Raw genomic sequence first — 27,311 nt, 5'->3', positions numbered from 1 at the left:
TCCGGTGGATAGGAACCGGTTCTCATCCATACGAAAAAACTATGTCTAGCATCTTATTATAAACCGCTTTCTACGATTATAAAAATGTACAATCATAAGATTAAAACCTTTTTTTTTAGCCCGTGCCTTCGGCACCGCGTGACTAAAAAAACTAGTTTGAATCTTATAATTGTACATTGTATATCCGCGGAAAGCGGTTTATAATACGATGAAAGAAATAACTATTCTCGTATTCATTCGAATCCGGTGGATAGGAACCGGTTCTCATCAATACGAAAAAAACTATGTCTACCATCGTATTATAAACGGCTTTCTACGAATATAAAAATGTACAATCATAAAATTAAAACCAGTTTTTTTTAGCACGTGCCTTCGGCACCTCGGGGCTAAAAACTGGTTTTAATCTAATAATTGTACATTCTATATCCGCGGAAAGCCGTTTATAATACGATGAAAGAAATAACTATTTCATCCATTGTCTTATCCCTTAAGCTCCCTGGTAATTACACTTCTTTAAAGCTATTAAAAAAACGAATTATGTAGAATATTTTTAAAATTCATTAATTACAAAAACCTAATAAAATATTGAGTTTTCCTGTTTCAGAAACACTGCAAGTTTTCATTCTTCTTCTTCTTTGTACTTTTAAAGTACAAGTGTACTGTAATGTGTTGTTTCAGTATTTTCATGTTGATTATAGTATTATTATGCAATCATTAGCCATACAATAAACAGACAAGCAACCTGAAAATAAACAAAATTCTTAAAACCATACATGCATTAGTTGGGTTTTCGCAACCCAAGTGAAACCCAACTTTTGTCCTCCTTGTGAAGGGCCACCCAATAAAAAGGAGGGGCCGCCCCTTAAAAAGGAGGCGAGGGGCCACCTCGCGCAACTGAGGAGCTAAAATGTACTGCATATTTGCTTACAACTATAATAAAAATTATAACAATGCAAAGTATGTCTGTCCGTCTGAAGCTTAAGATAAACAACTTTCACTGTCGATCGGAGTAACAGACGAACATACAAACTCCGAGATAAGAGTAACTGCGCAACTGAAAAGTATACAATCACATATTTATGTATTACAATTTCTCGAGAGCAAAATTAGACGTGCGGACAATATCGAAAAGGAAAAAATATAGCTTCGCTTCAAAATAAAAACTTACATAAAGAAAAACTTTGTGAAGAAATGCTTCTTCTAAGGCTTGATGTGAGCCGGGAAGGGGGGAGCCAGGTCGCTCCTCCCCAAAGGTAAAATTTGTTGAAAACATTCCAAAAGGAAATGCACCTAAAAGAGAAAAAATATTAAATGATTGTCCCCAAGGTCCAAGTGAGGGAGTAAAATGGTAACATAAGTTTTATAAGCACGTTAATAAACATGAGTACTTTTATTGATGATTGGTTGGTTACAAATAAGAAGTGTCCACACTTTTCGACAAATAATTTAAATCTAAAAAAGGCAATTTTGTATATCTTTATTAGAGATTTACAAAAATCTTTATTTAAAATCTAAAAAAACTTTTCAATCTTTTAAACTTTACTACGGCTAATAGAACATATATTGTACAATAAGAAGTTTAGTTAATTTTTTTCATCAGGTAACATATCCCCGACATCCTGTCGTAGATAAACGTTCAGGGGAGGGGGTAAAGAGGTGTTTACCCCGCAAAAACTAAAAATCCACTCAGCCTAACCCCTTAAAAAAAATACAGTAACAATAGATTACCCCTCTCAAACCTTTGAAACCCACTATTTTTCCCTGTCAAACAAAAGCTTGGACGTCCTTGCTGTCATGGGTAGAAATTGTTTACCTATTCCAAAGGACATTGAAAATCCTCCATTGGTACCAAGAAAGCTGTAGCCGTTCGTTGTAGGTTCCGATCGTTGACCCTAAATTATAAACATAAATATACGTGGATATTTTGACAGGGGTAAATTGTCATTAATTTAGCTTGCTAACATGGAACTAGTTTATTGGTCAGTTCGTTTATCCAGTAGGAGGGGAGGGGATGGGCTAAAAGGGTAGAATGGGGGGAATTATTACCTTAGCCTGCTACGAGTTTCCCTTTATTAGAGAATATGAAAATCTGGTGTAAGATCATATTAATAATATACCCATTTATACAAGGATGACAACATCCATAAAAGAAAAGTTTTGAATCAGATGCCATAAATAGTTTATTTTATGAACAGGGTAGGTAGTATATCTTCTAGGGATGGGAATCCGTCGAATTTTTGGGCCGGATTCGGATTCCGGATTCCGGATTCGGATTCCGGATTCTAGCAGTATTTTAAAAGGCCGTCCGTCACAGAGGGATAGCTTTTTTCGTTAATTTATCACTATGTTACTTGGTTGAAGACTTGATTTGTTTTAAGTGCTGACTTCCAGCATAACTAAAACATTTACATCACATTAGTAAATTTAAAAATTTAAGTGCTACGAATGTCCTAAAAATGTGCTTGGTATTTTCTAACCAATTTAAATTAAATTTAGCCTACCAATTTAGAATCCGGAATCCGCTATAAAAAACGGATTCCGGATCCGGATTCGGATTCCAAAATTGGCCGAAAATTGGGCGGATTCCGGATTCCGGATTCGGATTCCGGATCCGGATTCCCATCACTAAATCTTCAGTAATTTGCTCCTCCGAAAGGAGGAGGAGGACGGGGATAATTCCAGGTAAGGATATATTAACTTATTTTCACAATATCTTTATTGCGAAAATATATATAAAAGGTAGAGGGGGACTTAATGATGTTGTATTTTATATTCGTATCTGTATATTAATTGAACAAAGAATGAACTAAAAAATAGTTAAAGAATTACTCAAACTGCTTACCCGTTTTAGAGCAAATATGTAATTTAACAAGAGCCCTTAGGGAAAACAAATGTTACTTTAACAAGGATGACAACATCCATAAAAGCGAAGCACTGAAACGGTAGGACAAACGGACATTAACACTTGTATAGTATCAGAACTGAATAATCAGAATATAAATGTATAAAGGTCAAAGAAAAATTGTAAGTAAATTTGTTGAAAAACTGCTTGATAAAGGATAATGTTTATAGACATACTTACATTTTTAGGACTTGATTATAGAGTTGCTTCGCCTATAATATTATGCTTTATTGGCCCAGGAATCAGTAAACCAAGAATCAGATCAATCGGATGATTAGATCATATAAAAATTTGTTATTAAAATGGACGTACGGACATTTTGGTAATGATTATAGACGTACCGACCCTAATTATAGAAAAGCTTCGCTTTTAAAAATGGTGTAAACTGACCTGAGGCCTAGGGGGTACTTTGTCCCTGGGGTCTTTTCCTTCACCGCCTCGCCCGTACAAAGGTATCACTTTATCTCGACTTATTCCAGCCTAAAACAAATTAAAATGTTGTATTTATTTAAGTAATAGGATGTCCTTCTGTCTCAAGCGATAAGTCCCATTTTCCTTTGTTTCTAACTATCAATTTAAACAGGGGTAAATATTTTGAAGGGAGGGGACATTAGGCTGTTTATCACACTAGTCCCCAAAGTTTTAAAATAGCGTTTTCTATTTCGTTACCTTATCAACTGTGGGACTGTTATTAAAGTTTTATTGATTGGTTTATTAAGTTTAATGACCAAATGTTTCAATGGCTAATTCTAATCTACAGAATGAGTAATTTCATGTTTTCATGAGGCATGTACATCAATTTATCGACCATTGTCTTATCGCTTTAGACCTCTGGGACCTTACCTCACATACAGGACACATTTGTCTATTATGTCTTGTTTCACAAACTGCTAGTAAATATTACTACCTCACATACAGGACACATTTGTCTATTATGTCTTGTTTCACAAACTGCTAGTAAATATTACTACCTTACATACAGGACACATTTGTCTATTATGTCCTGTTTCTAACCACTGATGTAAACAGGGGTAAATATTCCTACCTCACATACAGGACATATTTGTCTATTATGTCCTGTTTCTAACCACTGATGTAAACAGGGGTAAATATTCCTACCTCACATACAGGACATATTTGTCTATTATGTCCTGTTTCTAACCACTGATCACGGTTGGTTTTTTATTAAATGAATAAGTTAGGGTACAATGTTTGGCACTTTCGATATAAGTAAATGATAATAACAAAGCCACAGAATACGATAGTACCTTCAGAAAAATCGATGAAAATAGTTTTCATACTAAATTTTGTTTTTTTATATTTTTTCTAAAATGTCATGACAGAAGATGCGAAATGTCGTCTTAGTTTTTTGAAAGGATTAATCTTCTCTGAAATCTAAATTATCAAAATATTTTTTTTGGTAAATGATTATACGATATATGTCAAACATTTTATCAGAAAGAAATATTTAAAATTGTGAAGTAGAAACCTGAATAATTTTTCTTGTGGAAATAGTTTTCTGCAAATGTTGATAAACATATGTCTGCTAGCATTAAGATGTTTGTACTGCCAATACACGTTGGGTTTTATTTAAAGAATTTCTTTAAAATGTTTTTTTTTTTACATTGTATACCAATAACGCAATATTTGCTATCAGAAAACCCCCGACTAAGACTCGCCTACGACCTGATCTTTTAGGATTGCTTTGTAATTTACATTTTTGAAAGTCTTTCAACAGTATACACAGCAAATTCTCTCTTTTTTAACTAACTTTCCGAATAATATACCTAAAGCATTTGAATTGACAAAGGCTATGCTAATATTTTTACCATTCAAGTTTATTTAATATTCTAATAAATAGCGCAACCCTCCAAGTTTATGACTACTTTTCATGAACATATGATCTAAAGAATAAGCTCTGACGCAATGTCATATAAGGATATTATAATATTCATTAAAAAAATTGTTATTTTTGCATATATGTTACATTTTACAGTGTTTTGTGGCTCAAAAGAAAGACAATTAAATAGAATTTATTAACTAATGCAATACATTTAAATTATTAAATATACATATAAAATCATATTTTAAAAATTGCATAGCAAGGAGTAATTAAGCCTTGGAGTAGGCCGTAAATTTACCCCTTTAATTGATTTCATTTATTATTTTATTTATAGCGAGAATTACAAAAATTATTTATTATATAAAGATATTTACACAAAGGGGGGAGGCGGATGTGCCACTTTTTGAAACCAAAACTAAAAGTCAAAGGAACTCAACTAAAAAAAGAGTTACAGGTCTGACATTTTGCATGGCAGTTGCTTTATAGGGTTACAATATGGAACAGTGAAGAAACGGCGGCGCATCCGCCGAAAACCGCCGAGAAATTGCAAAAAAAATTCGGCGGGAAACGGCGGTTTTCGGTGGTTGCGCCGCCGTTTCTTCACAGTTCCATATTGTACCTCTATAAAGCAACTGCCATGCAAAATCTCAGACCTGTAACTCTTTTTTTAGTTGAGTTCCTTTGTTGACTTTTAGTTTTGGTTTCAAAAAGTGGCACATCCGCCTCCCCCCTTTAATAGATCAATAATTAAGTGGGTTGACTAAATAACTATTTACAGTTACAGAAGTTGGTACAGATTTTATTTCTTACAGGAAAAGCATTTTCTTTTGTTGCAATGAAATGATTTATAGTTTAAAAAATAATCTTTTTTAATCATGGACAATGATTTCTTTACAGAGTCTGAAAGCCTTATTTCATTTCTCAAGTTATTCCAAAGTTTTGGAAATGACACTGCTGGAAAATATTCAAGATGTTTTGTTTTAGGTATACTTATCAGTAACTTTTTTGATCTCTGAGAAGAAAGAACTTTAAACATGTTATCAAAGCTTTCTGGGAGTTTCTTATGAAAAAATTTACTTATAAAATTCAAAATGTTTAAATTTACCAAATCATCAAATTTTAAGATTTTAGATTGTCCAAACAAAATTTCAGTGTGTGCATTATAATTAGCACCTACAATAATCCTTATTGCCCTTTTTTGTTGTTTTCTTATTTGATCAATATCATTACTTTTAGAGAGACCCCATGTGATATTAGAATAATTTAAGTGAGGCAAAATCATTGAGGAATAAATCGTTTTCAAAGTTTTTGATGGGAGAACATTTTTTATTTGATTTAATGCATATAGAGAACTAGAAACTTTGTTTTTTACCATTTTTGTATGCTCATTCCAATTGAGAAATTCATCAAGATGTACCCCAACAAATTAAAAGGACTTTGTTTCATTTTCATTGCTGATTCTCTCAACTTCCTCCCCATTAATGAAGATTCTAAAGTTATTATTGACAGGTTGCATACTGCTAAGTCTGAAGACCATGTATTTTGTTTTAGATACATTTAAAGAAAGTTTATTTGCCCTAAACCATACTGATGCCTTATCTAATTCTTCATTTAATGATGTTTTTATGGTTTCTAAATTACTTGAGGTTTTACAAAAGATTGTGTCATCTGCAAAAAGGCTACAAAATAAGGTTGTTGAATTTGGAAGGTCGTTTATATACAACAAGAACAAAATTGGTCCAATGACAGAGCCCTGTGGTACTCCAAGGGTTAATACTTTTTATTCGGACTTTACACCATTTATTTCAACATACTGTTTTCTATTAGTTAGATAATTTTCAAACCATTTTGCAGATACACCTTTAAAACCATAGTGTTTTAGTTTGGATAGTAAAATTGGTATATCACACGTGTCAAATGCCTTTTTAAGGTCAAGAAACACACAGGCACTGTATTCTGATTGGGGCTTATTCAGTCCGTCATAAACTTTGTTGATTAAATGTATCAGTGGTTGTTGTGTATCTCTTGACCTTCTGAAGCCATATTGATGTTCAGACTGGCCAGCCAATTTTGAAAATAAAAAACGTACAAAACGTACACAAAAAAAATACGTTACGTACATAAAAAAAGTAAAAAAACGTACAAAAACGTACATTTCTAATAAAAATAAGTTAAATAATTTCCTAGTTACCTATTATCAATACATTTAAGTCTACTAGCAGCTACCTGTAAAGGAGAACCATAGCGAACTGACAGACACAAGATATCCTATTACTCTATTTAAAAGAACTAGCGTCTACGCTCCTAAAGGCCTCTAGGGGCCCTTGAGGAGGGGAGAGTTGAATTCAATAAAAAAACATGGATGACAACATACATAAGTAGCGAAGCTTAAAAGTTATTTATAGACATCTGGAAAAAAATTAACTTAAAATCAGTGAGCAATTAAAATTCATTTTTGGGGGGAGAAGGTAGTTTTTTTTCTAAAGTCAATTTCTCTTGGGAGGGTGGATGGTGATACTCTTCCCCAAAATAGTTATAAAACTTCCAAAAACCTATGAGAAGCTTTCCTGTTAAGGAGAGCCATATCGGTTCCGTGGTTAGCGAGATTCTTTGGTTCAAACAGACATACTGTTATTATGTACAAAGTATATCCTATTATAAGGACCAGCGCCTACGCCCTTAGAGGCCTCTAGAGGAACTTGATTAGGGGGGGGGGAGTTGAATTCAAAAACCCATTTTTTTATTTAAAAATAAAAAGTAAAAAACAAGGATGACAACATCCTAAAGTAGCGAAGCTCAAAAGTTATGGATGGAAATCTGGGAACTATATAAACTATAGAGTAGTGTCGTAAAAAATAAGCATTTAACTTATTTAAACAAATCACAAAATATAATAATAACGTGAAAATCTAGGAATAAATTCAGCCCCCCAACCAATAAGCAAATCTCAATGAAATTTAGTGGAAGTATTAAGAATGAAAACTAATACAATCCCTGAAAATTACAACCGTCTATCAGGAATATGAGTAGAGAAAATTACAAAAACCTATACATCTAGGAATCGATCTAGCACTACAACAAATAGACAAACCTTAAAGAAACTTTTTGAAAATATGTAGAATGTGAATTTATTTATTCCCTGAAAATTTCAGCCGTCTATCTTGAATAGAAGTCGAGAAAACCATGAAAAAAAGAAAATCTAGGAATAGATCTAGCACCCCAACCAAAAGGCAAATCTCAATGAAAATATGTAGAATGTGAACTTATTCAATCAAAAAACAGGAGCCGAGAAAATCACGTTTCTCCGATAGCATAACGGACTGACAAAGTAATTATAGAGTAGCTTTGCTAATAATTTTTTTAGTGAGGGAGGGGGGAGTAGACCACCCCCATTTCTGATTTCAATTTTAAAAAGAAAGAAAAAATAGGGGAATGGTGGTCATTTTTTTATTTCTCTTGGGAGGGTGGTTGTACCCTCTCCCAGGACCTATGAGAAGCTACCCTGTAATGGAGAACCATATCGGTTTAGCAGTTAGCGAGAACCTTCGGTACAAATAAACTGACAGAGAGACATACATCCTGTTATTACGTACTAAGTATATTCTATTAAATAAAGTAGTAAGTTTTTTTTTCTGATGCTTAAGATTTTTATAACAACTTCACACAGTTACCGAGATGGTTTAAGGCTATTTTTCTACCATTTTGAATACAGGTTCTTGAAGGGATATGGAAGGACAGAGAAAATAGCCTACAACCTCACAAAGATCATGTCGGTTCAGCAGTTAGCGAGATTCTTCGTTACAGAAAAAAAAGATTTATAGGATATAGGGTTATTTTGTCTATTGCTAAAGATCTCAGAAAATACTAGTCTTAATACAAAGTAAATCAATGCCTGTCTGTCTAAAGCTTAAGATCTTGGTAACCGCTGAACAGATTGGGTTCTAATCTTCAGGGAATATATCTACTGGTCCTGTGGTAGTTTAAGGCTAAATTTTGTAAACTAATGCAAATCAGCGGGGTGGGGGAACCCCCACCGCACCCTGGGGCGAAGCCTAAATGAAAAAAATTATCACAATCTTTTTTTATATTTTTTTTGACAAATTTCCAACAAACAATTCTATAAAAGAGGGGACGAAGCCTCTAGAGGCTAGGGACGAAGCCTCTAATCCTAGTAGAAAGTAAAAAGCTTTAAGTGTCCCTCCCCCAAAGAAAATAGCAAAAAAACATCACAGGGCTATTAGGTATATTCCATGAAGAGTAGAGCCCAATAGGTTCAGTGGTTACTGAGATATTAAGCTTCTGATATACAGACGGACAAGCAGACGGACAGACATCATTCTACTTTGTATTATAGATAATATACTTTTTTTTGTAATACTTTTTGTACAAATACAAATAAATATACAAATACTTTTATACTTATATTTGATTCTTATTCTTTAAAAACTGAAGATACCAAAAAATAAGACTTCTTAATCATAAACTGAGCACCATGTGATATCTCGGAAAATTTTCCCAAGTATATAAAGAATTTGAAAAAAATTATCGTAAAATCTATTAAAGGGGTAGTTGCATGAAACGCATTTAAACTTGAATTTAGTCAACTGCATATCTCTTTCTGTTCAATAGTTTAAACTAAATCTATAGGACATATATTTCAAATCCATAAAGGGGGGGGGGGAAATGTGGTGACTCGTGCCACGACATACCAGCAATTTTATTTTGGGTGCTACTCCCTTAGTTTTAGAGATAATTGGATGAAATCTTTTGGGCTGGGTCAGTAATTACCCCAACTACTGGTATCTTTAAAAAAAAACGGCGGCGGGACCGCCGCTCCCGCCGCCCGCCGTCGTTTTCCGCCACCACCAAAAAAATTTTTTTTTTTGCATTTCTCGCCGAATTAGGCAATTTGGAATCATTTGAGACCATGTTATTTTTTTCAAAAATTTTTCCCCTTACAAGCAGCCCTGAGGGGGACTTGTTAATTTTTTTCAAATTCTCGTATATCAAGGTATATCTTAAATATAGTACTTCTCCTGTGATTTTGAAGATATTGAAACAAAATCTTTTTAGGTTGGTAAGTAAAAAATATTTGAATTAAGAAAACGGCGGCGGGACCGCCGCTCCCGCCGTCCGCCGCCAACAAAAATTTTTTTTTTGCATTTCTCGCCGAATTAGTCAATTTGGAATCATTTGAGACCATATTATTTTTTTCAAAAATTTTTCCTCTTACAAGCTGTCCTGGGGGCGGTGGACGGCGGGAGCGGTGGTACCGCCGCCATTTTTTATTCAAATATTTTTTTGCTGATCTACCTCAAAAGATTTTGTTTCAATATCTTTAAAAGCACAGGAGAAGCACTGAAGTTAAGATATACCTTGATATACGAGAATTTGAAAAAAATGAATAAGTCCCCCGCAGGGCTGCTTGTAAGGGGAAAATTTTTTGAAAAAAATAACATGGTCTCAAATGATTCCAAATTTTTTTGTTGGCGGCGGAAAACGGCGGCGGACGGCGGGAGCGGCGGTCCCGCCGCCGTTTTCTTAATTCAAATATTTTTTACTTACAACCTTACAGGGCTGCTTGTAAGGGGAAAAATTTTTGAAAAAAATAACATGGTCTCAAATGATTCCAAATTGCCTAATTCGGCGAGAAATGAAAAAAAAAAATTTTTGTTGGCGGCGGAAAACGGCGGCGGACGGCGGGAGCGGCGGTTCCGCCGGTCCCGCCGCCGGGATATACGAGAATTTGAAAAAAATGAATAAGTCCCCCGCAGGGCTGCTTGTAAGGGGAAAATTTTTTGAAAAAAATAACATGGTCTCAAATGATTCCAAATTTTTTTGTTGGCGGCGGAAAACGGCGGCGGACGGCGGGAGCGGCGGTCCCGCCGCCGTTTTCTTAATTCAAATATTTTTTACTTACAACCTTACAGGGCTGCTTGTAAGGGGAAAAATTTTTGAAAAAAATAACATGGTCTCAAATGATTCCAAATTGCCTAATTCGGCGAGAAATGTAAAAAAAAAAAATTTTTGGTGGCGGCGGAAAACGGCGGCGGGCGGCGGGAGCGGCGGTCCCGCCGCCGTTTTTTTTGAAAGATACCAGTAGTTGGGGTAATTACTGACCCAGCCCAAAAGATTTCATCCAATTATCTCTAAAACTAAGGGAGTAGCACCCAAAATAAAATTGCTGGTATGTCGTGGCACGAGTCACCACATTCCCCCCCCCCCTTTATGGATTTGAAATATATATGTCCTGATAAAACGGCGGCGGGAGCGGCGGTCCCGCCGCCGTTTTTTTTTTGAAAGATACCAGTAGTTGGGGTAATTACTGACCCAGCCCAAAAGATTTCATCCAATTATCTCTAAAACTAAGAGAGTAGCACCCAAAATAAAATTGCTGGTATGTCGTGGCACGAGTCACCACATTCCCCCCCCCCCCCCCCCTTTAAACTGTAAGTTCTAATAACATATATGCATAATTTACCTACATATTTTTGTTCTATGAAAATTGAAGATATTATTGAATTTATTTGATATAATACACCTAATGTTTTTGCAAAAATTTTCATACAAAACATACCAATCACTTTTCTACTAATAATTGATTCTTATTCTTAAAAAAAACGTAAAACGTACAAAAATACAAAATATAAAATACGTTACGTACACATATCAAAATAACGTCCAGAACGTACACAGATTCGATGCGTAACGTACAAAACGTACAAAACGTACACTCTGGCCAGTCTGGATGTTGATATAACATTTTGTTTCCCTCAAGATATCTAATCATTTGAAAAGCAACAATTTTCTCAAGTAATTTAGAGAGGGCTGGAAGTATGGAAATAGGACGATAATTGTCAAATCTATCTCTTTCACCAGCTTTGTAAATAGGTATAATTTTTGCACATTTATAGTTATCAGGAATGTAGCCAGTGTTTAAAGAGAGGTTAAACAGGTGAATGATAGGCTTTACAATTATTGGCATTATTTCTTTTAAAAGTTTCATAGAGATATTATCATTTCCTACACTTGATTTTGATTTTAATTTGGACAAAGTTATATTGATAATAAAAGAGTTTACTTCCTGAAAGTTAAATTCTTCATCATATTGATCCCCCAAGAAATCCCTGAAAGATTTAGAAGATTGAGGTATTGATACAGAAAGTCTTGGCCCAACATCAACAAAAAAATCATTAAAACCATTGGCTATCTCAGAGAAAGTATTATAGGATTTTTGTGCATCTGTAAAAACACAAGGCACGTCATTTTTACACTTTTTTTTCTTGACTATTAAGTTAATTAGCGACCAAGTCTTTCTGATATCAGTAACACAATCTTCAAATCTTTCATATTTTTTCTTCTCTTTTCTAGCAAGTTTTTTGAATTTATTATTTAGGCATTTAAATTTATTTTCAGCAGATTCAGTCCTATGTTTAAGTTTGTTTTTAAAGGCCCTATTTTTGGCTTTTCTGATTTTTAATAACTCCTGTGACATCCACGGGTTAATAGGAACTTTTCCTTTGTTTACACATTTTTCTTTTAAAGGGAAACTCTCTTTAAAGTACTTTTCTAATATGTTACCAAAACTTTCAAAGGCACTTTTCGGAATATTATCATTATTAACACCTTCCCAATTTTGTGAAGAGAGTTTCTCTTTAAAGGTTTCTACGTTATTTGGACTCATATCATAATAATATTGTTTTTGGTTTGAAGTATTTTTTTCACAAGTTACATTTAAGTAAAAAATTGGGAGATGATCAGAAATAGAAGATATAATTAGGTCGCTTTCATAAAATTCTTGCTTTTTATTGCTAAAAATGTTATCAATGAGAGTTGCTGAATTTTGACAAATTCTAGTAGGTAGAGTAATCATTGGTAGAAAAGAAGAGGATATTAATAGGTTCAAAAGATCATTTGTTTGGTTGTGGGAATCAAAGTTTAGAAAATTCGCATTGAAATCACCCCCAAATATAATTTCATCAGATTTTTTTAAAACTGGGTCAGTTTTAAGAAATGTTAATTTTTCTCCAAACCATTCTATAAAGTTATTTAAGTTACCACCAGGAATTCTGTAAATGTTGCCGATAATCTTAAATTTGTTCTTACCAAAAAATACTTTTATGAATTGAGTCTCAAATTCGCCCTCTAAAATATATGATAATTCATCAATAATTTCATAACTTAAGTTTTGCTTAAGATATATTCCTAAACCCCCACCCCTTTTTCCTTCCCTTGTTTGTAAGATAATATCTTGATAATTTTCTAATCTAGTGGTCTGTGCGTTATTTGCTGCCCAAATTTCTTGAAATAATAGAATACTAAAAGAAAATTTTTCAGTTTCTATCTCCAATAATAATTCTTGTATATCGTCGATTTTATTATTTATACTTCTAATATTCTGACTATAGACTGAAAACTTTTCCTCCCTCTTTCCAATAAAGTTTACAAATTCATGGTTTTCAAAGTAAGAACACGAATGATTTAAATTTGAATCTAATTGCAAAGAATTATGTCCAAAATTATTAACTAACTCATCATCCATTTTTAATTTGAATGCTTATATTATTTTTGTTTAAATGTACCAAAGAAAAAAGAGCATTAAACAACCCATTTTTAATGCTATGATAATTTACACAGAACATATACATAGTAAAATAAATATTAAGTGATAACAGATAGAGATTAGTTTAAAATTCGGGTTTTTCAAAATAAAATATTCATCCCATTTTTACACCATTATATTCTAGTTTGATTCACTTTCGGATTGTTTATCATATTTTACAGGAGACAAGTTGGAGTAACTCACCCACATAGTAAGTTTTAGAGTTGTCATTTTTGTAATCCAAAGTAAGCCGTTTAGGAGCCACTCCTTTGCTCAAAGTGACACTGATAACACCCTTTTCATTAGAAGTAAAATGGTTTATCTTTCCATCCCTTTTAAGCTCCTTTAGTTTTCTGATTAAATCTGAACGCCTTTTTGTGAGTTGGAAAGTTAACCAAAAGTTAGGTCGTTTTACCTTTCTCACCTCCTCTTTCTGGGCTCCTTCCACTGATGCCTCCCCCTCCATCGCTCCACCCTCCATCTCGTTCCCCTCCATCGCCCCTCTCTTTCTTTCCCCAGGTTGAACTGCAATCTCCTCCTCTTTCCTGGGCTGTGTTGGCTTGGGCCCTTTCAAAATCGCCGAACATAGTTTAGCATATGCTGAGCCCATCCTGCGATTATTAAACCTTATAATACCACAACCTTGGGATGTAGGGTGGCATGCTTCAATATCCAGAGCTGGGTCAATATGAACACCATAATACTTCTCTATAGTGTCGCATATTTGCTGGGTGTATGGTTCTTCACCAATTTCTTCTGGCTCTTTTAGAATAGACTTAAGGTTCTTGGCTGCATTTTCTGGTGAGGCAAATAATAAAGTACCTTTCATTGCTCTTTGTTGGTTCTGGTCAATGTGATCGCTGTTATATCTGACCTGTGCCTGTATGTTGGTGGGAACACCATTTCCTTTCCATCTGTTGTTATCTCCTCCCCCTCCTCTGGGCAAGTTTGTACCATTCTTCCCCTTCCCACCCTTTACTTCCCACTCTTCCTCGTCGCTTGAACTCTCACTTCCTGACTCTTTAAGCTGGGTAATTTCATTTTTAAGTTGACCGATAGTTTTAATTAGGGTGTTTAAAACACTTTTAACAGAATTTTCATTTAATGTCAATTTATTTACATCAACTTTTAACTCACTTAAAAATGCACTAGTGACTGGGTCCAATTTTACTTGAGTCACTTGAGGTGGTTTGTTAGGGATCTTTTTTGGTCCCATTTTACAGCTATAACTTTAATTTGTTAGAGATTTATATATTTTTTTGAATCACCCTTGTCCAAATCTAATCACTTGAAAACATGTGTACAGGACAAGATACAAAACTAAACTAAATTATTTCATATTCAGGGTTTTTAAAAAAAATCCGTACATTTCCGTGCATGCTAAAAAAAAAATCCATACATTTTTCCGTACATTTCTGTACATTTTTCTACTATGTAGTAAATATATTATTTAGTAAAATTGGTTTCATACTAGGTACTGATCAAGATCAATTTTTCTATTAAAGTTAGAACAAAACTTATTTAACAAAAGTTGATACTTTATGGATGGTATTAACTAATCTAAAGAAAATTTTGAAATTGGGCTCCAGGTTCAGGTACTGCAGGCCTCCAGGTAGATCCTAGACAGGTAAAAATTGAAATTTTTTACTTAAAAAGTTAGAACAAAACTTATTTAACTAAAGTAGCTTCTTTATAGATGATATTATATAGTTTAAATTACATAAGATAACCTAGAAATAGTAAAAAATTCCCTTTCTTTTTTTGTCGCAAAAGAGAATTCAACAAAGATTTTCATTAAAAAACACCTTAGTGTAAAAATTAAAAAGTTTAAACATGGTCACAAAAAGATTCAATTAGTTTATTAAATGTTTCATTTTCAGAAAATGACGATTAATCTCTTTTACAAAGAATAAAGTGTAAAAAGATATTCTCGTTTTAATTTTAAGCAACTTAAAATGCATTTTAATACCTTTTAATGATTTATTTTTTAAAACATCATTTTATAAAATGTTATTGATTTTTAAAGTTATATATTAGAATGTTTTTAAATTTTGTTAACATTTTGTTTTAAATGTAGAAAATTGGTAATTCTAAACATTCAAAAAATGATTTTATTAAATTTTCATCACTTAAATTGCATGTTTGATGAAATTTTCAACTGATAATTCAAGAAAAATCGTTTAGGTTTTATTATATTTTACTTTGAAATGTTAAAAAAATATATTATTGTCAAAAATGTGGAAGTTATACTTTCCTCAAAAAAAGACCTAAAACATGCAAATTAACACGTGTAATGAGATTTTTTTTCTTTCAGGTTTAATTTTAAGTAATTATTGATATTTTTTGTAAAAAGGATTTTATATAAAAAGTTTTAAAACTCGAGTTATGTAGTGGTTCTAAAAAATGTTGCGAATTTATGCAATTTTCTTGCAAAAAAAATTTTCTAGGATTTTAAAAATAGCAAAGGGTGTTATTAGACGTACTTACAGATACAATTGCTAAGTCATTTTGGCCAAACACTAAAATAAAGTTTTGACATCTGAGGGTCCAACCGTGTGATGTAAACAGGGGTAAATATTCCTACCTCACATACAGGACATATTTGTCTATTATGTCCTGTTTCTAACCACTGATGTAAACAGGGGTAAATATTCCTACCTTACATACAGGACATATTTGTCTATTAGGTCTTGTTTCTAACCACTGATGTAAACAAGGCCAACAGAATAAGTGTCCACACATAGATATCACAGCATCCTTAACAAAAATGGAATTATTTTTCGAGTATTTTTTAACAAAATCTGCAAGAATCGTTGTTTTATTACCTTGCCTGCTAAATTTTAATTGTCTTTTAAGTCTAAAAGTTTAATAAAGGTTGACATTTGTAGATGTATCTTAACAGATGTTACATCATAAAGCTCTATATTCAATATTTTTTCTTTTTAAAACTAAAATAAAAATGGAGGGTGGGGGGTCGAATTCAACCCCTTACCACCTCAACTGCCTCTAGAGGCCACTAGGGGCGTAGCCGCTAGTAGTTGCGGAATAAATGTATTGATTTTACCTTTGCAGTATCAAAACAGATGTTACATTCAAAAGCTCTACTCTCTTCTTCATCTGCCCCACCTCCTCCCGGAGATTCCTCTGGCTTTTCACCATCCTCTGACAGGTCATGACAATTCTCACAATGTATGTATAGGGATCTGATACAAGATAAGGATATGAACTTTTTAAATGGATAATTGAACATTAATCATAGGACTATTAATCTTCAGAGATTTAAAGGGATATTGAAATGGCGGAGAAATTGATGTACATCCCCAACGACGATGATACATAAAATTACCCCTTTGTAGATTCAGTGGTTGAAACGTTTGGACACTCAACTTAGTGAACCAACCAATAAAAATTCAATATAAGTCCCAAATGTCGCAGAAATAAGCTTGTACGATGCTATAAAACCTTGAGGACTAGTGTAATAAACAGCCCTATACCTATTCCCTTCACTTCATACAAAGACAGACATTATATTTTTTCATTTTAGAATGGTTTAGATTATTTGAAATGTTATTAAAATAATAATTGTCATTTTCCTGGAACGCGTCGGTCAGTCTGTACGCCTCCTCCTGACCCAGACGAACTTGACATTTTTGTCCTCTGCAACGAAAATATTATGGGTATTTTTCTATTACTTCACATTTTTATCAACCTTTTCGCGTTTGACTAAGATTCTTAATACATTTTAATAATGATATAAAAGACAATAAGGACTTTACAGAATATAAAAATCCTTGAATGTTTTTATGATATCTTACTACAAATAATTACTACCGAAAAATCCGGGGAAAAAACTAAAACAAGTATGAATAAATTAGCAGTTGATGAGCCACTTCCTTTTACGGGTGGGGTGGTGGATGTCAACTTCTCCACGGGCCATAGCCTCTGTCCATTTCTGAAATAACAAGAATGACAACATCTAAAAGTACGAAGCAAAATAATATGAATGAAAAAATTAACAGTTATTAATAAAGAAGATGTTAAGTAGTCGCAAATTAAGAATATGTTTATTAGAAACATATGTTCTAAATCTAATACTTGTATTTTAAAGCATTTTTGACAGACCGACGAACCAAGTCAATTATATACTGGATGCCCATTGGTATAGGGAACTTCACAAAATAATCTTAGCCGTCTATCTTGAATTACAACCGAGAAAAACTCATTTCCCGCATAGCGCTTCGGAATGACGGACAGACAGGCAAAGTGAATTAAAATTTAGCTTTAAATCAAGTTTCCAAACACGTGTAACCAAACAATACTTATATGTTTATCAATAATATATCAAGAACAGAGCTGGATCTTTAAATCATTTTAGTGGTGAGCCAGATCGGGGTGAGCCGAATTTTAGCCAATCACAGCGCGGCATTTCATAAAATGCTGTGCTCTCATTAGTAGAAAGTTGGCTCACCCCGATCTGGCTCACCGCTAGAATGATTTAAAGATCCAGCTCAGTTGACCAAAAACAGCTAAAAACACGAAATACGTTGATGAATAAAGCTGTGAAATCAACAAAAATCCTTTTTTCTGCATAACATATGTGTAAATCTATTTTTTTGTTTTTGTACAAACGTACATACATTAGTCAAACGCAGCTGCGCTACCAAAATCTATATACTTACAACATGAGAAGGACCCCAGGCAAAGTAGTAGGTAACAGCAATAGGAATTATGCTGCACATGGAAAACTTCATGAAATTTCTGCAAACAGTACAAATTCAAGTTTGAACAAATGCAAAGAAATAGCGGCGGTTTTCCTTAAATTTGCCTACTTGAGCATGACACAGTTTTTTAGTCGTTGGATCAAAAACGTTTACTGCCCCATTTAATTTAATTTTAATTTGATTAGTTCCATAACAACTTTCCAAATATTTCTACCAATAATTCAAATCTACAGAAGGATTAATTTTGTTTAATATCATTGGAAATGTATATCAATTCATCGTCCATTGTCTTATCCCTTATACAGGTTAATCGGTAAATTGGTGAAGCCAATATTAAAGTAATAAAGATAGACAACTGAAATTTTTAGTGGAGATTTCAATGACATAGGCACATCTATTCTATACCTACATTGTTTTGTCCGTCTCTCTGAAGGTCATGCTTCAAAAGATGTAAACGTTATTTAATAAGGTTTCGAGATTTCCAACTTGAATTTTACGGTTCCTGACGGATGGCACCCAGTGATCTCCGTAGGTGAACTGAAGGGCGTGCCATCTCTGCATGGCGGCATCGAACACGATACCTCCTTGATCCATTGCCTGAAAACATAAAAAGAAATTATTCATATATGGTTATATTCATTTATGTCATAATTTCTGAACAATACATTCATGTACTAAGGATAAGACAATAGGCGATAATTTGATGCGAAACCCACTAATACGATACACGAATTACCTCCTCTGAAAATTAAAATTATTGGTGAAATTTTTTCGGAACATATTGTTTGTAAAATGTAAACCCCAATCAAGAATTAATAAAAGCCAACCAATGAGAGATCGGTGTTAACAAATATTGGGCACCAGTGTTAATTTGCAGCCCAAAGGCCCCTTCTTCCCTGGTTTCAAGGACCATCAAAATGCTCAACTGAAAAGTAAAACAAACCTTTGGGCTGAAACGTCTCATGATATATTCTTGCTTCAAGGCTTGGCGGATAACACGGCGCTTCTCCTACAATAATAATAATGTATATAATACTGAGATGACAGAAAATCGAATATGTAAATCCAAAAACAACTAAACAAGGATGATAATGTCCATTAAACGTTGAGCAACAAATCAGACAACCAGACAAGCGAATATAAACTAATACAGGTCAACAACGCTTCTAAAATTCAAAAATATGTTTTTTTACAATACTTCGATGTAAATCTGTTTCTTGGACGTATGAACTTTTAATCATTACTACACTATTAAGATTTTATCCTAATAATAAGTTTAAAATAGATTCTAACTTTCTTATTTATTGATTAGCTTCGCATTGCGAAGACGGATTCACAGACAGACCCAAATTGCAGAAAAGCATAGGTAGGCTTTTAAAAAAATATTACCTCAAGAAGGGCCTCATGGTAGGGGGTACCACCTCCAATTTTTTGATCCATTTTGTTTCACCTGAAATCAGAAATAAAATCATTTTTCGAGTGTAAATTTTAAAAATATTTACATTATTACATATTTTTATTATTAATACATTATTTGATTTTTTTATTTAATACTAAAGATATTGATTCCAACCTAACTCTAAAAACTAAATTTAAAATTGTTCTGACAAAAAATGAATAGAATAGGTAGAAAAAAAGTAAATAAAATCTAATTTTTACTTTTAACACAGCTTAAGTTTATCTTAAAATTACATATTAACCTTCATAAATCGACGAAAAAATGGATTAAGTAAAAATACGCATGCTATTGGAAACTGAAATTTATGGCGTTTACTATAATGCCGTTTTTGTGCTTTTTTAGATTTTGGGCTTTGTAAATCCGTTTCCTTTAGTTATTGAGAAAAAAATGTTGATATACTGCGTAATTTCGACTTAATCCTACAAAAAATGGCAAAGTTGAAATAAGCGTTACTTTTTTTTACAATATTTAAAATTAATATAAGATACAATTACGGTGGGAAACGTAGCCATAAAAACAAACAGTAGAACAGGACAAGCAAACAATGAATCCTCTTTGCTTTTTACATATTACAAAGGCTTTTTATTAATCTTAGGGATTTTTGCTATTTTCTTTACATTTTGGAGCTCCTAAGGGCTAGGGGTGCAGCTTCTTAATTTTTAATAGTGAAATATCACATACGCAAAATTATTGTTTTATTCATATTGTAAAAAGCGATGAATTTCATAAAATTTTGTAATACTTTCGGCAAATATGAAACATTTTGCAGTTGTGAAACGTTGGCAAAATTCATTTGATTTCCCTGTCTACTGTTTGTTTTTTAAAAGACTTTCTCTCCAAAAATTTAAACTAAACCTAAAATTTTACAAAATGCATGAAAAATCAGTCAAAACTAAATAGGTATAATAGGGTAAATATAAAAATAAATTGAAAACTAAATTTTATGCTATAAAATTCAATGAAAGTGATAAAGAGATCACACAAAATATACAAGAAATAAATTTTTAAAGATATTTTTTACAACCAATCTTTTTGTTAGAGATTAGTAAGAGTATTTTTGATATTGTAAAAATAAATTTATGCCCATTTATTAATTAAACTATTGACTAGTATTTACTATTACTTAATATGTCTAAAAATTTTGATTAGTTTTAAACTTAATTTTAAATACAAACCAATGGAATGTAAAGTTATTTTAAAAACTTAAATTCTTTGTAAATTTTTGTTTTAAAATTGTCTTAGGCATTATCAATTTTCTTCATCAAAATTTTGAAAAGGACGGTTAAACTTTATTCTTTTTATACAACATCAAACTAGCGACTACAGCCTCGTGGTCGGAGAAGTTGATAATATCCTCGCTAGGCGGCGCCACAACAGCTGCCCGTTTTTCCCGCGTTTTCTCGTCGCCATTTTGGTTTTCCACAGAGCTGAATGATTTTGTTGTGGTTAGCCAGGGAACGTCGAAGAGGTTGGTCAACACTAGGTTTCCTTTCTTGGACCTGAAGAAAATAGTATGAAAAATTAACTTTGGCAAGATTGGCAACTTTTTGTTGTTCTGTAGGTATTATCATGATTGAGACAAAACAAACACTTTATAATGCATTCTGCTTAAAAGTAGTCGGGTACTCCTCAGAGATTCTGATTCATGCGTAATCCAAGTTTTTATAATTAGAAACATCATAGAAAGTTGAAAAACATAAATAGACATTGCTTTAAAAACAGGTTTCCAAATGTACTAAATAAAGGGATTTCAGGATAAGATACTTTGGTGTAAAATATTGATAAAACCTTTGATTTACAATCGATTTTTTATGTTCCTAGAACACTGTACTTGTACTTTACAATACATTTTTATTTACCTATGCCAAATATAGTCATAAAGAACAGGGTCATACTGATTTGAGTACTTGTTCCGAGGGTTAGCATACGTAGCTCTGTCAGGAATCAACCAGTTAGTTATGCGCTGGAAAAAATCCTCCATTGAACTAAAAAGAATATATTTTTTGGTTTATTTTTTTCTACTATCCTATTATATAATGCAGTAAGCTTTTTTTTGTCTGTAGCGAAGGATCTCGCTAACCCCAGTACCGATACTTATAGATCCTGAAATGGTTTTAGGCTATTTGATTTTTATAAATAATTCTTGGTATGGTTTTGGGGTTTTCCTGCACTTCCCTATCCCTTCGAATATAGATCCCCTAAATACTAGGGATGCAGCCACTAGTATCATATACTACAAAGTAAGAAATCCTTATATAAAAGTAACAAGTTGTATGTGTGTGTGTGTGTCTGTCTGTACTGAAATATCTCTCTAATTGCTTAATTTAATTTAGTTTACCTCGCCAGATCTTCTTTAAGAATATGATAAGTTGTATCATTGATAGCACGAGGATCAGAGTTGAAATCTCCACCAAGAACTGTAAAATCTGCTTTAGATTTCCTAGGGTTAAAAACAAATATAAGAAAATATTTTAGGTCAGAGATGTTAATTTAGTTTTCCCGCATTGAAAAGGTTTGTTTATTACTTTTCCATTGTCCTTCAACCCGATGTTTTTAATTGAAGATTTAAAGTTTGAAGTAGAAAAAAATAGAAGCCAATAGACACCTTTAACGTTCTAAATTTCTTCCTTATTTTAACTAATTAAGAATATACTTTTGTAAAACATACCTAAGTAATTCTAAAACTTCTTCATTAAAAAGTACAAAAAGCTTACCTAACTGCTGCCATCAGCTGTTTAACCTGAGCCATGCGGGCCTGCTTGTCTTCCACTAACCAAAAATATTTAGAATGAATGCTAAAGATCATAACATTTTAAACAAAGCTAATAATTCTCTGCGTAGAAAACACCTTTAGGGAAATGAGAAAAAAAAACATTAGTATTTTTTTTTGAAAATTTTTAATTTTTATTTTTAAAAAAAGAAGTTTTCAGACTTTAATAAGTTTAGATTCTTAACTATCATGGCTATAAGACTAAATGTAAAGAATACATTTGTTTTGTTTTTAAAAAGTACCTTGATCGGATGCACAAGTGTGTGTAACAAAAACATCAATTGTCATATTTGCAACTGGTTCAATCATTACACGACCAAATCCTGAAATAGTTTTAGTTAAAAATCAGTCTTAAACATGTCCAAAGCTTATAACATGCCCAAAACCAAAATGGAAAAAAATATGTACATGATCAGCAGTTTAATTGGATAGAAACAAACCATCCCTACCAAAAGGGGACTATCCACGAACGAGATCAAGTGATTCTAAGGACCTTCCCGTAGTGATTCTTAATTTTTTTAATGAATATACTAGGGTTATGTTTAATTTCGTTACATCAATTTAAAAAAAAATAAGTTTCACCATGGTTTTATATGGAAAAACTGTGAAATGTTAGGCATTTCTTGGCTATATATCATCAAATATTTTGTTGAGTTCAAACTGCCCTGACACAAAAGTAAACCTTTTCGATGAAAAATGATAATTTAGAAAAAGGGATGGTAACTAGGTAGCAATATTGTAAACAGTTTTATTAGTGTACTTTTGTAATTTACAGCATTTGATTATGTTTTGGCGTGTTATTTCATTTTAATCTTTGAACTCAACAAAACATTTGATGACATTTCATCGAAAAATGCATAACATTTAAAAGTTTTATTCATAGAAAACCATAATGAAACTTAATTTTTTTAGTTGGTATGATGACTAGGTATATTAAACATAACCCTAGTATATTCACAAAGAAAAATTTAGAATCACTGCGGGAAGGTGCTTAGAATCACTTGCTCAGGTTCGTAGATAGTCCCCTTTCGTGTGTATATCATATAGATGTTATGTTGAATTGTTGATATCAGTCATAATCAGGAATAAACCAAGACTCACCTTTTCTGGCCAATTTTTCACCATCATTTAGTGGGCCATGAACATTATACATTGTAAATTCTATCTCTTTCATTGGATATCTTGAAGCCACAGCTAATCCTGAGAAAACAAGGAGGTTATAACTTTTCGAAAAATTAAAATATTAAATTGGATTAAAGGGGGGGGGGGGGGGGCGAAAGTGACACTTTTTGAAACCAAAACTAAAAGTCAAAGGAACTCAACTAAAAAAAAAAGTTTCAGGTCTGACATTTTGCATGGCAGTTGCTTTAAAGGGGTACAATATGGAACTGTGAAGAAACGGCAGCTCAACCGCCGAAAACCGCCGAGAAAAGGCAAAAAAAATTCGGCGGGAAACGGCGGTTTTCGGCGGTTGCGCCGCCGTTTCTTCACAGTTCCATATTGTACCCCTATAATGCAACTGCCATGCAAAATCTCAGACCTGCAACTCTTTTTTTAGTTGAGTTTTAGTTTTGGTTTCAAAAAGTGTCACTTCCCCCCCCCCCCCCCCTTTAAATTGGAATTTTATATCCTTTACTACTATAGAAATCATCTTTATTTCTAAAATGTAATTTTTAAAAATATCAAAAGCATATTATCTTCAGATGCTCTATCCCCAATTCTATACCTGAACATCCCCCAGGAGCGATGACACCATCACAACAGATGAAATCAAAGATGAACGGTTGAACACAAGCTTTCTGTGCCAGATCGTCATACTAAGAAAATTTAATTTTGGTTAGAATTAGGAATCTTAAGGGTTAAGCCGGTGGATGATAAATTGAAGCATTTTCCCCATGATAATCAACAAAAATACCACATTTGGGTTGAAAATTTTGGATACTGAAGTTTGGACCAACAAAGATTTAAAGTAAAGGAAGTAACATTTTCTAATAAAAATGAACGCATCTTGACAAACATATTAAGGACTTGCAGACAAAGGACCTGGTATATTTAACAAATACCTTAGTCATATAGTATCCAACAGAAGCAGCGGCTCTCTCCACAGTGTTATGATCAGGCCGCATCCATAACTCTTCAAACAGGTACACATCAAACTCCTAGGCAAACATATAATTTTTATTAATATGAAGAAATTTTGAAGTAACTACTTTCCTAGAGGATTAGGCCTGTAAGTGGCGCAGCAATAAATAATTAAAATATTTTAAAAAGAGCAATAACCATTCAAAGAGAATAAAATTATGCCATTTTAATAAATGAATCAAATGATCTAAAAACAATATTATTTATATTTTAGTGTTTACCTTCTTTCGGACCATGTTAGCTATCGCAGGTATCCTGATTTCTTTGTCCTGGAATAATAAATTTGTAACTTTGTAATTGGGTGTATTAAGTTTGTCAAAGATCCTTCAAACGGCTAAATTTACTTTTCAGAGAAGCACCTTACCGGCATTGGTAAGATTATTTTTTTTTTCATGGGGTCAGATAAACGCTTCTAAATTAAATCTTAATTTAAGATAAATACGGCGCATTCCAACCTAAAAAAAATTAAAATTTTATAATTAAATGAAACAGAGGTACAGGTACTTACCATTGAACCTAAAGTATGAGGCATACCCCAGGTGTTGAGCGACAGGACCCTGATTGGAACTCCTTCCTGCACACCAAACAACAATGTTGTTAATAATTCAAATGGGCTGCCAGTCTAACAAAAATCATGCACATTTAAACTTCCAATTTTGTTAGCATAAAACAACTAAATAATTGCTTAGCTATAAATTGAAAATGAAAAGATTAGAGAGGATTGTAGTGTCTTTGTATTACATAATATATTTAGAAAACTTACTTTTGTTGATTTTAGTCAGTTCTAAATTTAATTGAAATTCACGAGATAATAAATAAATCAAAATAACACTAAAAAGATTGAAATTTACCTGAAATTCATAATTGAAGAAATAGCTACAAACTATAGCAGTTACTAAACAGCTTACTCCTATAATATAAACACAATAAAAAAATGTTAAAGAAAAACTCAAAGATTATATTAAGAAAACCGAATAAGATGTAGTATTTATATTAGCGAAGTTGAATACCTATATACATGAACTAAACTTCATTGTAACAAAACTCACTTAATTTGTCATTAAAAATGTAAAATCAAAGTTAGGTAACACTCGATCGAGAAAAGCGCAAGGGTGTGTATATTTAACATAATCTCCCCAACATTCCCGGAAATGGAGGAGAGAAGTGAAATTCAAAGTATAGGGAATTGAATTCAGCTTGGTTAGAAACTGTACACTCATAAAATCGAAAATAGTTATTTAGTTTAAAGGTTTACCTAATAATACTAGAGCTGGACAGAGGAACTTTGATTTGCAACCCCTTGGTTGGGATTCTTCTGTAATTAACGGATCTGAATCCATGTGACCCGACATCTTGCTAGGACATTATTTATATCTAAACATATTTGAATTTCATTATATTAATATATAAATTTATTTTTGAATACAATAGCAATTGTTTTCAAACTTGAATTATTTTAGGTTTAGGGATATTGTAATTGAAAAAAAGAACCTACAGCATATTTTTAAAAAACCTCAGTATAATAGTTTTAATTTTATGTCTAAATTAGAATAATAGAATTTAATACAGAAAAATTAATATTTATCAAGATTTTTGATTAATAATAAAAAGCTAGTCCAATCTCTTATTTACTTTTTTAGGGAAATTAGCTCAACAGACTCAAAAACGTCTTTAATATGTCATCGAAGAACATTTATATAAATACACGTCATTTTTGGGGGCAGATTTTATTAAAAATTTCATCAAACGCAATTTTTCTGTCACTCCTTCCTTTCCTCTTAGCACAAAAATGGATGATAACAGAGGACATGATAAATCACGGCATTCTGCGCATATGAGGAGACAATTTTTCCTGTTATATTTTTTCCTCTTTTTTCTGTTGGAGCAGAATATCAAAAAAACCAAAAAAAAAACGTAATAACTGAAAGTTAAAACACGAAAAGTGTTTTTTTACATATTTGCTAATTTTTATAAAGTTTCAAATTCTTTTTAAAAAGCAAAAATATTTTAGAGGAAATTTTTGTATAATTTAAAATGCCCGTTCAGGACAAAATTGAGATAAATGTCGTCATACTTGAGGCTAATCATATAAGGAATAGATCTTATGACTTGTGATAATAATCATATGACTTATACTTATCACAAGAATAGTTATTGCTTATTATATTCTCCCCTTCGGCTATTTAATAATTATAATTCCAAATGATTTCTATCTTGAACAAAATCAGATTTCCTAATTAAATTAAATTTGAAAGTACAATGTAGATTGTTACGTTATTTGTGAAAACTGTATTATTTTAGGTCAAATTTGGGGATAGAGAACTAAAAAATCCCCCTCCATTTTTTTGCTGATGATTTCCTTGGTCCTTTATTTTATTTTTTTTTTTTGATAAAGATTTCCTTGGTCCTTTTACGAAGGGCGAAGCCGCTAGTATATATATATATTGATTAAAACTTTGAAAATCTCAACTAATGGAATGGAGATTTACAGGAAGTTATATTCGTGGCTAATTGAAGCTGGTGGTGGAGCTAAGTTGATACAGACACACGGACAATATGAATTATTTAAAAGATGCTTTACATGGTCTAGGTAATCTTTACACACAAATTTGGGAAGATTATCATTTATATCATCCGAGAAACTCATTTCTCCTATAGACTTACGGAGGAAAGACAGACATTTTGAGTTATAAAGTAGCATAGCTTCCAAAAATATATCTGTAATCTTTATGACTTTTTGATTAGATCTTTTTATTGTATATAATTTTATCTGTCAAAAAGGGATTATTTAAATGCAGCTGCAAATTGAATAGTTTTATTTGGGGATAATCTAAAATAATCTATAAAATGTTAGATTGCTGAAAATCAATTA

The 27,311-nt window shown here is 32.5% G+C and overlaps 3 protein-coding genes across 5 annotated transcripts; all 3 read right to left on the bottom strand.

Annotated features, from left to right (window-relative positions):
* Positions 1–466: 466 nt before the first annotated feature.
* LOC145334553 (E3 ubiquitin-protein ligase RNF185-like) lies at positions 467–17,075 on the bottom strand. Its single transcript, XM_080180028.1, has 7 exons — positions 16,944–17,075; positions 16,412–16,512; positions 16,006–16,104; positions 3,293–3,382; positions 1,814–1,892; positions 1,169–1,290; positions 467–742 (listed from the first exon to the last, which is right to left on the bottom strand). The coding sequence occupies exons 1-7, from the start codon at positions 16,993–16,995 to the stop codon at positions 704–706; spliced, it is 582 nt and encodes a 193-aa protein (XP_080036154.1). The 5' UTR covers positions 16,996–17,075; the 3' UTR covers positions 467–703.
* On the bottom strand, positions 17,004–19,575 carry ND-B15 (NADH dehydrogenase (ubiquinone) B15 subunit). Its single transcript, XM_080180029.1, has 5 exons — positions 19,458–19,575; positions 19,012–19,077; positions 18,574–18,665; positions 18,027–18,108; positions 17,004–17,299 (listed from the first exon to the last, which is right to left on the bottom strand). Exons 1-5 carry the CDS (start codon positions 19,506–19,508, stop codon positions 17,219–17,221), a joined length of 372 nt encoding a protein of 123 aa, XP_080036155.1. The 5' UTR covers positions 19,509–19,575; the 3' UTR covers positions 17,004–17,218.
* On the bottom strand, positions 19,519–26,188 carry LOC145334548 (sphingomyelin phosphodiesterase 2-like). Of its 3 annotated transcripts, XR_013884856.1 has the most exons (13): positions 25,695–25,822; positions 25,291–25,349; positions 24,948–25,061; positions 24,661–24,708; positions 24,361–24,456; positions 24,024–24,114; positions 23,399–23,497; positions 22,540–22,620; positions 22,242–22,296; positions 21,866–21,967; positions 21,387–21,512; positions 20,703–21,026; positions 19,519–20,382 (listed from the first exon to the last, which is right to left on the bottom strand). XR_013884856.1 is itself a non-coding variant. In XM_080180019.1 (12 exons), exons 1-12 carry the CDS (start codon positions 25,789–25,791, stop codon positions 20,810–20,812), a joined length of 1,137 nt encoding a protein of 378 aa, XP_080036145.1. In that variant the 5' UTR covers positions 25,792–26,188; the 3' UTR covers positions 19,519–20,809. The 3 variants fall into 3 exon arrangements, 2 of the variants coding, with proteins under 2 accessions (XP_080036145.1, XP_080036144.1); XM_080180019.1 differs by having other exon boundaries at positions 19,519–21,026; positions 24,948–25,013; positions 25,695–26,188; XM_080180018.1 differs by having other exon boundaries at positions 19,519–21,026; positions 25,695–25,835.
* Between the last annotated feature and the right edge of the window lie 1,123 nt (positions 26,189–27,311).

The sequence above is a fragment of the Acartia tonsa genome, chromosome 12 (assembly GCF_053477335.1).
Source record: "Acartia tonsa isolate MP-2025a chromosome 12, ASM5347733v1, whole genome shotgun sequence".
NCBI lineage: Eukaryota > Metazoa > Arthropoda > Copepoda > Calanoida > Acartiidae > Acartia > Acartia tonsa.
The sequence above is the reverse complement of the archived record's forward strand: the minus strand, read 5'-3'. Positions and strand labels throughout refer to the sequence as shown.